At 34.9% G+C, this 12351-nt stretch overlaps 1 protein-coding gene across 2 annotated transcripts; it reads left to right on the forward strand.

The window, feature by feature from the left end:
• Positions 1 to 161: 161 nt before the first annotated feature.
• GAL (galanin/GMAP prepropeptide) lies at positions 162 to 6799 on the forward strand. 2 transcript variants are annotated; one of them, XM_009889378.1, is made up of 7 exons: positions 162 to 189; positions 385 to 465; positions 1189 to 1243; positions 2252 to 2323; positions 2728 to 2814; positions 4140 to 4217; positions 6671 to 6799. In XM_009889378.1, the coding sequence occupies exons 2-7, from the start codon at positions 385 to 387 to the stop codon at positions 6721 to 6723; spliced, it is 426 nt and encodes a 141-aa protein (XP_009887680.1). In that variant the 5' UTR covers positions 162 to 189; the 3' UTR covers positions 6724 to 6799. The 2 variants fall into 2 exon arrangements, with proteins under 2 accessions (XP_009887680.1, XP_009887681.1); XM_009889379.1 differs by lacking the exon at positions 2252 to 2323.
• The last annotated feature ends 5552 nt before the right edge of the window (positions 6800 to 12351 follow it).

Raw genomic sequence — 12351 nt, forward strand, 5'->3', positions numbered from 1 at the left:
TCCCTGCGCAGTCGTGAGGCAGCCAATAAAGAGCAGAGGGAACAGAGGGTGGGTGCATAGATCCACACCCGTGCACTGTGGCCATGCAGTGAGTGTCTGCCGTGAGGATTGCAGCTGTAGGATAAGCCGCTCTGCTGCCAGTACCAGGTGAAACGCTGCGAGGGAGAGGCTGTCGTGCCCCAGCTCAAGGTACTCCTCTCCCCATCTCTCAGCCTCTCTCCCCGTGGGAACTTGGGTGTCAAGCTGGTAGCCACAGTCACCCTGTCCCATGGGAAGAAGGTTCATCCTCTCTTTCCACCTGCCGAGGGGATGCCTTGTGGGGATCTGTAATTGGCAGGCAAAGAGATAACTCGGAGCATTTACCCTAGTATGGTTTCTTTCCAGATGCAGAGGGGCACTAGTTTCCTGTTTCTGTCTTTAATTGTTTGTGCTGCCCTGTCAGAAACATTTGGATTGGTTTTCTCAGTAAGTACTAATTTCACTGTTGGGGATCCTATCTATTGGGCAGCATCCATGTCTCAGCTAGCAAATAACAGTAAACCTTGCAGTGATATTACACTGTGTTTAGGTATAGGGGTTGGACAAGATGCAGCACTCAAAAACACTTTGGGCAGTAAACAGGGTTCTAGTTAAAAATTTGTGGCTTTTCAATACTAGCTGCCTTGTAACAAGTAATATGACTAAAGGGAAAAAAGAGAGTGTAGTTTAAAGACCAAAATTGAATGGAATATCCCATCTGACTCAGAAAATGCGGTGCATGTACAGGCTTCTTTTTCTATAAAGAGGCATGTCATGTACATCCAACCAGTTAAAAGAAAACATTGATGTTTGTTAAGGTGATTATCAGGTGGTAATATAGACTTGGAGTATAAAGTTAAAGATTCTGCCTCCAAAGTGTGATTTGCAGTTTCACTTATATGGTGTAAAATCAACACACCACATGGATGTCAATAGCAAAACTGTTGAGTTAGATGGGGACAGGGCAGGAGTTCACCATTAATATTTGCTTTCATGTTATTGGCTTTTTTTTTTTTTTTACAATATTTCTTGATTTTTCTTTTTTTTTTTTTTTTAAGCCTTCAGAAGACACTTTCTGCTAAGAGAATATCTGATTGTGTCCTGTTTACTTTGTCTTCAGGAAGCACTGTGTAGTTCATGCAATAACATACTTGCATGTTTTTCTTTAAGGCGAAAGAAAAAAGGGGCTGGACTCTGAATAGTGCTGGTTACCTACTTGGGCCACGTAAGTCAAGCACTCTTTTTTTTGCATTATTTCCAAGTGCAGAAGGTATTTGTGGTTTTGTGGTTTTTTTCTTGTAAACCTGTTTGCTGTAGTGTGCTACTCACTTTTCTGATGAATACAGTAATTTTGTCTAAACCTGCAAGACTGAAGAAACTAATTTAGGAGATTGCTTGTTTAGATATTTGTTAAGTGCCTATTATAGAATTGAGTTGTCTTAGACAGTAACTGTTCTTTTCTAAAGCAGAGTTGTGTGTGGCTTCATATCCAGAAGCACATTTGGTTGCTCCTTGTGCTTCTGAACTGTAATTTTCATATGACAAATACTTCCCCTCCCTCCGGCAGTGTTACAAAATCTTGAAGCGTCTTAAATGTCAAGGGAAGAATGACAAAATGTGACTTTTTGGCAATTTGCAATGTATTTCAGATTTCACCTTTATATCTAATTGAAAATGGCTTTGCTATGTGGCTTTATTTTACTACTTTTTTTTTCTCCAATTAAAGCAAAACAAATTAAAACAATAAGATGCAAACTCATGATTGTCAATATTAACAGTTCACTATGTGAACAAGATTTAATGTACAAGGCCTTTAAAATACAGGAACGCATTGGTTTACAAAGATGGATAATCATAAATGTAGACTATAAGAAAAGTGAAATGCAGTGCTAAGCTGTCTCAAGTATCTGTGCTTTTACCACTATTTCTTGTTGATGTAATAACACTCATTACCAATGTTTCTATATTTTCGGTCTCTGGAATACATGACAAATACTACAGATCCTTACTATGACTTTCTTCATTATTTATATGTAACCTTAAGGATACGTTAAAAAAAAAATACAAAAAAGAACTTATGCATCTTAAATGTATCAACTGGTTCTGTAAATGTTTGGAAGTATATTTGCCCTGAAGCAGATCTAACCAAATTGGCAAAGATACTGTGGGGAAATGTACTTGTCAAAGTGCCATTTCTCTAAGACTGGATAATGGGAATCATCCTTTGTTGCAGGTCATATTGATCAGCTTTTACTGGTAATGGAAATGCCCCTTGCAAGGGGGAGAGAAGAGGCACCAGGGGCATGTAAGATAGCTTACATGAATAACCTTCAACAACTATCTGCAGTTTTCATTTAAGCAGGCTCATTGGCAACATTTTCTAAAAATAGATGAAAGAGTAGCAAAACCAGCTTTCCCAATTACATGTGAATGTACAAAGTTACATTTTCTTTAAAACTTCCTCTGAATTAAGTAATAGCTTCAGCAAGTATGTAGTACAGGACTGGGTCTGTAAATTATATAAATCATAAGCACAAATTCAGAAGAAAGATTATTTTATTTACTGACATACTAATTGCTTTTTTTGTCATTTTTGTACATAAAAAGTGCCCACCATGATCTTTATTTTTAAATCCATGAAAAACAAACAATAAAGCAATGGTGGTTATTAAGTCACTTAACTCTTCTGATTTTTAATTTATTTATCAGATGCAGTAGATAACCACAGATCTTTTAATGACAAACACGGTTTCACTGGTAAACGTGAAATACAGCCTGATGAGGATATCAAAGCAGGTAATGAAATTCTGAAAGCCAGTATTGTTGAGTTGTTTTTTGTTTAGTAATTTATTTACAGTTACTGAGTTAACTAACTACCTAGATACAAGGCTATTCCTGCCCTTCACAAAAAATCCTAATAAACATATGAAAGGAAGAAAAATTAAATTTGTCCATTCAGTGTGCTCTTTGGTCATCGTTTAAAACATCTTGGTGCCTAGCAAAAAGTACCATAATTATGTTGCTTTTAAAGTATCATATTACTTTGAATAAACCTAGGTGTTTTTTTTCTTTTCATGTGTTCAAATAATTATTTCAAGTGTCATCTTAGACACTCAAGAGTTAACTTTTTTTCAGCAAAGAAGTGAACCCATAAAGGAATCTTTTAGCTTCACTACTGAAACTGGCAAACTTCTTTTTTTATTTTATTTTGATATGCCAGAGCTGAAACTAGACCTCAGAACTGCATGGCTCTCTTTATGTTGTAAGATGATGTTGACGATCTTTAAAAGTTATGGAACTCTTCTGCCAGGTACTGCTCCACCTCCACAATTACAAGTAAACTCAACCAAACTTGTCTGGTCAGGACCTGAAGATTATATCACCGCCTCTGTTATGAATGTCATTTTACATGCTCTTCTCTCATCAAAAGTTTTCTTTGAAGCTATAGTTTATTATAGAGTTCCTATTCAAAGGAGGTTTGAACATAAAAAAAAAATGGATAAGGTAGTCAGAATTCCTATTTTAATTGAAAATAAAGGATTTTTTTTTAAAATCAAAATGGCAATATGCATCAAAGAGGAGTATATTGTCTTAGACGCTTATGAAAAAACCATACCTTTCTGAGCTTTTAGTAAAGTCCCAGGCCTAGCTTTTGGGCTATGAATAGCTTTTACGTCACTTGAGTGGCTTATTGGGAACAAAGTCCTTCATGTAGTTGGACTTTTTAAGTGTTTTGCAAAGCTGATGAATTTGTTGGCTAAATTTATCTTTCCCTTCAATCTCAGGCTAGTGGACACAAAGGAGAGAGTTGAGAACAGAGGATAACTCTCTTCTGCAGCAGAACTCATAAGGTGTCAAACACTGTGACCATTAAGGTGTCAAAGCAGCTCCTGTGCAGCAATTCCATACAAAGCTGGGCAATTTAGATTCTGAGAATTGGAGTTACCTACCTGAAAGTGGCATTACTCTTCCATGTAATTCGGTTTTCTATTAAGGATTTTAAGGAAAAAGAAATTTCAGATAGCTTTTTTTCCAGGGTACTCATAAACCTAGCCACAATGTCACACACAATAGATCTTTATACTGTGTTAACATTAAGTAACAACCAACTTGTTTTATAGGGAATCTTGGAAGACCACTGGCTGATGAAAACATTGTGCGCACAGTAGTCGAATTTTTGACTTACTTGCATCTTAAAGGTTAGTGAATACGTTTCAATCTTTCACACTTTCTGGTGTGAAATTTACTGAGAAGATAGGAGTATCAGTGAATGTACAAGCCCGCTACAGATTTGAGTATGCTAGACTTTGAACAGCATCTCTCATCATGAGGGAGAAGCTGTTAATTCCCTTTTGGTGCACTTAGGAATAGGCCTGATTTAGAGAGTGCAGGTAGTCCTACCAAACTGCAGGTCAATGAATATCCAACATAGGAGGGTTATAATACCATTTGATTCCTCTGGGCACTGTGAAAATAATAACAGCTACTATTAAAATTGTATGGAGCCAGCCTTTAGGGTTGAAAACAAACTAAATACAGTCTGATTACATGTGAGTTAGTATAAAACAATGCAATAACAAATGACATAAGACCTCAGTTTAATGCCAAGAACAGTTGGTTGAAATTCTGAAACACTTGATATTGGCAAAAGAAATACATCTCTCTTTCTGCATGTATTCCACAATAAAGTCACATCATAAAATGGAAAAACCATGAAGCTGAATGTTGGCAAACAGCTCAAAATGCTGCTAGTAAAAACTCTGTGGAGTCTCTAAATTGTGACAAGAATTGTAAAATTGAGCTTACATCTGATTCTATAAGAATGGTAACTTTATAGCATTAGGTAAAGAAGTAGTCTGGGTGCTTCTGAGTTTTCATTACTTTTGATATTTTTTTTTATAAAAACCCCACAATTCTGAGCTTTTAAATACCTATTCAGCCCCTCTAAAACTGTCTACAAAATGTTTGAAAACATAATATATACTTGCCAAGAAAACAAAAGGAAGGAAAAAAAGTTATTTTCCCGGCAAATGTTTGAGGAATTCTGTCTTGGAAAGCAGACAATTAAATAAATCTGTAATGTCTATATTTTTACCTTTGTTTGCAACAAATCACAAGGAATTTTGTGACAAGTGTATGCTGTGCAACAGTAAAAAAGCTGTATGTTACATTTGTATTTTAATTTCATTATTAAAAGAAACTTTCAAGAGACTTTCATTTTCTGTCTATCTGGGAAACAAAATTCTAGACTTTTTGGGCATCTTTTTCTGAATGATTTTCTTCCACCCAAGCAAAATAATTCTCACTACTGAAAATATCAACCTAGTGTTTACTGAATCAACTTTGCATTTGAAACAAAAACTGTTTATGGTTAGTAGTAGGGGTCTGAGATAATTAGAATATATATTTAAAGTAAATCATTAGCATGTATATTTACTCTGGACAAAGCAGTAACCTGTTTGTGTCATTGCGAAGAAGGAGCCCTAAACACTCCTTTACCCTGCTATGTGAGCCTAAGAAGTAAAACCAATTAACTGGACACAACAGAAAGGGGGTGAAAAATGTTGAGCTCAAGCAAGCACTCTGAATAGGCTGGGCTGCTAAGTTGGGCAAGGAAACAAAACGCATGTCATAGAAATTCAAATTACTTTTTTCCTGGGAAGAATGAGCAAAAACTGCTGTATTGTAACTCTAAATAACAATTCCTTGTTTAGGGTAGTGATGACAAACAGCTGTTTTTATTCAGAAAAGCTAGTATTATCTGTTGCCTTAAAAAAAAAAAAAAAAAAAAAAAAAAAAAAAAGGGAATTTCCAGGTCATATAAAATGGCTTTTATCTGAGACAATTCTTGTATTCCTAAGTTTCAAAAGACACAGAATGTTACCATATTATCCCATGACAATATTTATCATAGAATGGTTTAGGTTAGAAGGGACCTTGAAGATCATCTAGTTCCAGCCCCTGAGTTTTATTTATTAGGAAGACTCTTACATAAAATCAGAACTGTAGGTTTAGGAGGTGAGAAACATACTTTATTGTGGTAGAGATGCTTTAACATTTTTGCTTAAAAGGAACTTTACAACACTAAATATATTGATTTAGATATGTTCCTTTGCGGGGAGATGGAAAATTCCCACTCATGGGATTCAGATTCAGGTAATGGTTATTCAGATTAGACATACATTTCAATCTGCAAGACAAAGTGAATATTTTAACTGCTAAGAAGTATCTTGGCGATAACTAAAAGTGGACTTCAGCTCTTTCTCTTGAAAATTATTCCCTCCAGCTCTAAAGGCCTCCCATATCTAGCAGGCTCCATGATGGCAGCCATAATGGGATAATATTAAAACTTTTGAGATGCTGGGATTCAGTAATTGATATAATTTCGTTGTCATTCTGTCACTGCTGTTTCTAAAAAGGTGACGTTATTATTATATATTAATTTGAAAGAAAAAATTATATATTAACATTTGAAAGAAAAAACAATACTTCATAAATTAAAATATGAAAAGTTCAAGGATTTGCCTCAGGTGTGAGAAGAAAAATATAAAGGTGTATACTACTGAAACTGGATTTCATTATTTAATTGCTAAGATTAATATGCATATTTACATGTGTGTTAATTATCTTTTCTTTTTTTTCCTTTTTGCAGAGGTGGGAGCACTTGACAAACTACCTTCACCAGAGGAAACAAACCAGTCTTGAAGAAGAACGCATTCTTATTTTTGTTGTAGTGTAGCTGTAAACTGAATTCTAAACAAAAGATCCAAAGGAGTTGAAGATAAGTATTGTTTGCATTAATCTGATAAATGGTAAAGAGCTTTCTGCCCTTTAGATTTTTTTGTTTATTTGTCTGGGCTTTTTTGTTTGTGCCTTTTTTTTTTTTCTCTCTTTTGTGATGTTATAGTGTAAAATTTTGCCTTGGTAAAATTTTTCTGTACGTAAATGATAAAATAAAAATAAAGAGCAACTACATTGTTTCAGTTTAAAATTAAATACATACCAGCACACAATACATCATATACAAAGCCCAGGTTAAATTGTAAGATTACAGTGCGTCTGTACTCTTTAAAATTACGGTAAAATAAAACATAAATACTACATATTGGGTACTTTAGCTAACTGAGAAAAAGAAGAACAGTGACTTCAAACTGCTGCCATACAGACTCTTCTTAGAGCACAGATCTGTCTGTACTTCTATGCTTCATGGAAGCCTTACTTCCTGTTCATAATTTCATAGACATAAAATAAACTCATGTTCATTTTAAATTTCATAATTATTCACCTGTAATACACTAGGCCATTGACCAAAGCATACCTTCATGCAATAAAAATTTAACTGTTCTGTAACAGGTTGATACAAAGCCTATGTGTAGGCTTCCTATTTTTATGTTGTCAAGAATACTGGGACTGTATTCTTTAATGAAGAAACTCTCCTGTCCACTCCAAGATTAAAAAATATTGATTAAAAAAGGTGCCTTAGTCTGAATCCAGCAAAGCACTTGAATACATACTTAATCCCTATGAAGGAGCCTTGTTGTACTGGGACCAGACTGCTAGGCCTGTAAACAACAAATGTCATATCAGGAATGAGGAAAGGTTTGAGAGGATATGGAATCTTAGAAAGGTTTTTCACATTCAGATGACTTTCACTCTCTGCATAGTGCAATGAAATATCATCCTTTCAAAATGCTGCTCTGCACTAGATTTTGCAGAATATTATTACATAATCTGTTTTTCACTTTTAGCATAGCAGAATACATTCTAGATGCCAAGCCACTGTGTTTAATTTGAACCAAAAAGGTTATCTCACCTTGTCAGTCAGCCTGTGCTTCTTCTCTGGTAATCACTCAGCCTCTGATCTAATGTCTGATGTTCACTTTCCAAAGCGCACAATGTACACTTTTTATCACATCCAATGAGCTTTTGAATAAGCCCTTCAGATAATGTTTTACTGTTGGGTTTTTTTGCAAGAGTAATAAAAAAGTATACACTGCTAGTATACATGCTGCTAGTTCAACATTACTTGGTAAATTTATGGCTTCCCAAAAAAGTGAAAAAAGAACAGAGTGAAATGTAACTTATGTACATTAGTATAGTTCAGTAATTCCAAGCACCTTTCACTAGCAATGTCCACATTTCCTGTCATAGACTTGAAGCAGAGCTAACTAAAATCAAGAAGCATTCCTTTCATTGACTGTCTTGGACTTTGGTTCATTGACTGCTAAGAAAGAGGGTCCATTTGCAGAACTTAATAAGAAGCCATCTTTCTATGGCAAGGCAGCTGAATCTATGATCAAATAAAAAGAACATAATCTTAGCATAGAATATCTTTTCTTTTTAAATAGGATAAGCAATTGAGTTTAAAATTAGAAAACAATTATTACTTAAAGCAAATTAGCATTCTGTCAGCTCATTGAAGTTTGAATGGTCTTGTTACAATGTTTATTTGAGATTCTGAAATTTGAGATTATTTGAAATACTGAAAAACTCATAGGATGGAGTTCTTTGGAAGATTTACATCACTGCCTAAGCAGGGAGGTCCACAAGTTCTTACTCATTGTGCTGTACTGCTGTATATAATAAAACATAAAGGATCATTATAATGTAATTATCAAAACAGTCCACATACTGTCACTTAATAATTACTGCTTTCAAACACATACTGGTAATATTCCAAAATACAGAGAGAGGTAAAATTTTCAGACTGTTTCTTCATCCTCTACAGCTCTTATCTTTGCAAAAACAAAGGGGCAAAAAATAATAAAGGGGCATTCTTCTGGATCAATTTTAGTAACATTATGTTATTGACATTCTTATTTTATTTAAAGCATGTTTTACATTGCTACATCTCAGACCTAAATTCTGCAAATATTTGGAATGACATCTCCATAATCATCATCTCTCAGACAAACATCTGATAAAAGATGGCTTTTAAACCACAATTTGAAAGCCGTTAGTTTCAACGGGGCAAAGAGACAATAAAAAAAAGTAACAAGCTTCAGTAGAAAATGAAAAAAATTCCTAACCATTTCCTCCTCATTTCATTTATTTGCTCATTTGCACGAATTTTATCCCACTTTTGTGTAGGATTAGATCAAACACAGATCTGCACTAAAGGCAAAAGCCGAAGTCTAAAAAAATGTGTGGAACTTTGCTGTAATGTTTGTCAGTGATATGAGATTACCCAGCATGCAAATTTAACTCTGACAATGAACAGAAGGCTTGCATGATGCAGAATGACTGGACAATAAAATGGCAGATGAAATTAAATGCTGATGCAAGCAAAGTAAAACAACTCTATGCAGAGAAAAACAACTCTAATTTTGCATACACATAACGATGGTCTAACAGAAAAATAGCTTAGACTCATTGTACATGGTCCTCTAAAAAAATGTCATTCTAAACCTCAGCAGCAGTTAGAAAGGCAAATGGAATGTTAGGAATTATAATGAAAGTAGCCAAAACCAAACGAGAAAACATTATTATGCCACCATTCCCAACTTTGACTCCAACTGCAGTTCTGGTCAGCTCATTGCCAAAAAAAAAGTACTGTGGAACCAGAAAAGCTGTAGAGAAAAGTGACCAATATCTTCAGCAGCAGGGAACAACTTGTATACACAGAGAGACTAAATAGATTGTGACATTAGCTGGAGAAAGAGACCAGTAAGGAGAGAGATGAGAGTCCTAAATCTCATGGTAAAAGAGCTTAGTGAATTAATTTCTTCTTGTAACCCTCGATTTAATGATTATCTGATAAAATGATCAAGTAACGTTTTTAAACCTCACTCCCAGATAAAGAAGTCCTTTTCGATACATCTTACAATGAAATTGGGACTCTGACAGGCACAGGACATTGTGGAGGCCATAGGTTCTGAAAGGAAACAATTGTATTCATGAAATAGAAGTACTTCAAGGTCCAAATGAAACCACTACCTCAAAAAGTATAAGTAAATTGTTTCTTAGAACATATTATGGACACGTCTGCACAGAAGGACTAATTTAAAAGGGCTTCTTCATCTGTATATCATCTTATGCCAGTTTACAACAGAAACTTGGAAATTACACATTTTTTACTAAAAATTCTGCAGAAATTAATACTGTCTATGTCCAAAAAGCTATACTTTTATACCTGACAGTGCTTCACCTGTCAGGTGGTCTGACTAAGACTTGTTTAAATGCAGATTGGTTCACTATAAAAGAGGGAATTTCTCTTGGCAGAGTTGACATAAACCAGTCTATTTAGTTTAGGAAGTCATTAGGCAGCTGACAGGATACATGTGTTTTCCCATCTGTCTACTCATGTAAAGGTCAGAATGCAAAATTAGCATTGAAAAATTAGATAAGACTCAGAATACTGAGGACATTTGAGGTGGCTTGATACCAGGGTTGACATAATTCTGCTTTCAAGTTTAATGTTACCATAGCTAAAACCAAACTACAGCCCTTTTCACCTGACTAGTGCACTAACATTCTAACATAACAGAAAAGCTTGGCGTGAGTTAGATTACAAAAGATTCTGACAATTTTTTAGCTGTTCTTTTGCCTTTCCAACAAGATGAGGAGATATGAGATAGTATGTGGAGCAGCACATTAATAACTCACAGAAAAAGTGATGAAAGTCTTCTTACATGATTTCAGAATAAGTGATACAAAAAAGCCACAAGTTAGAAATGGACACCAGGAAATAAATTATGAGGATATAAATTACCTCAGGGGATTTCTAAGGCAGACATGAGGATTAAAAGAAAGTTTAGAGATGAGTGTTCTTAGCAGAAGAAAAGATTTTTCACCAATTAACAAAGTACATTGAATGCAGTACTTCTGTCACTATTTTGCATTATATTGTTTATTTTTAAATAAAAGCAAATAATAATTTTGATACTTAATTTTGTGAGAACTGAGCATGACATGGACCAACCATAGAAAACTGCAACTCACAGATGGTTCTGCTACTCATATTCAGTAGCTGGGTATAAAAATATCAGTTGCTAAGATTTTTAAAACTTCAGAACATATGCTATTTGTCAATTCATGTGCAACACAGCAATTCCCAGAAACAAGCTTTAAAAAGTCAGAGTTGAGCTGCAGATGAGAATTATTTTATCTCCTTGCTTGTAAAGCACTATGTTATTCCCAAATACTTGGTCAAATTCCCTTGAGATTCAACTCGTGTATGTTCCATCACCTGTGGTATTCCTAATTGAATTGATCTCCACAGATTTTCCACTAATTAACTACGTATAAACCATATAGCCTTTCTGAGTGCTGGGAGACATGAGTTTCATAGGGAATGTCTGTCTGAGGGTAAATTCTATAATACCAAAATACAATCTATCTCAAATCAGGATAAAATGTTACCATTCAGCTTGCAATTTTTCTTTTTTTGCCTGTGGTACAGTTTCTAACATAAATGTTTACTATTTATCACTTGCAAACACTTAAATAATTAATTCAGAGTGGATTCCTTCTATAATTTCCCCTTCAGAACATTTATGAGGTCATACGTTTCCTTGAAATGATTCTATTTCATTAAAAATCATTCCGTCAGAAAATCATTGATCTGACTTATGAACATTATGACTACTATTACATTTATCGATATTGAAGATGGTATTTCTTTTCAGGATTTAAAACTGATCATTTACGTCAATATAAGTTCCTATGTCATACTTGTAGAACGAGTATTCTTTGCTTTCTATTTATTCAGATGTCAGTGCAAGGGAATCACACCCTGCTTCCCTAAGCTACTTCTGTAATTTCATATGGTTGTCCTATTGATCTTGAACTCCTAATCTAAAATATAGTAGATTTAGGAATCATTAGCTTTCTGGTGGTTTTCACATCTACTGTTCTCTGCAGCTATTAAAACCCTACTCAAAGTAGTCTCCAAAGATTTGCATGAGAATTTTATCTATCTCTTCTGCAAATCACTGTTTGGGGACACTTATATTGGGTAACCTCTTTTAGGGCTCTTCTTTTAGGAGCTTTAGGTACTTGAAATAAAGAGGACAGTTCTGCTAAGTGAAGATCTGAATCACCTTCTGCTCTCTGCTAGCTGGAGAGTGAGCTCTGGCTCTGAATCCAGAGTTATCTTTGAAATTAGGCATTTTGGTTTGCTTCTTCAAATCCAGCAGAATGAACCCAGGCCCTAAGACTTAAAGAACCAGTAGGAGCAGTCAGGAAAACTAACCACGTTTTTACAGCTAAGCGTTACCTTTTTACACCACTTTTCAAAACACAGTTTTGCAAATTGTGGCTGCTTGGCTTTCATGCTAGTTACCTGTTTAAAAGTCACTGTTTAAAAATACAGGTCTTCAAAGACAACATATG

The sequence above is a fragment of the Charadrius vociferus genome, unplaced genomic scaffold (genome assembly GCF_000708025.1).
Source record: "Charadrius vociferus isolate BGI_N301 unplaced genomic scaffold, ASM70802v2 scaffold467, whole genome shotgun sequence".
In the NCBI taxonomy this organism is placed as follows: Eukaryota; Metazoa; Chordata; class Aves; order Charadriiformes; family Charadriidae; genus Charadrius; species Charadrius vociferus.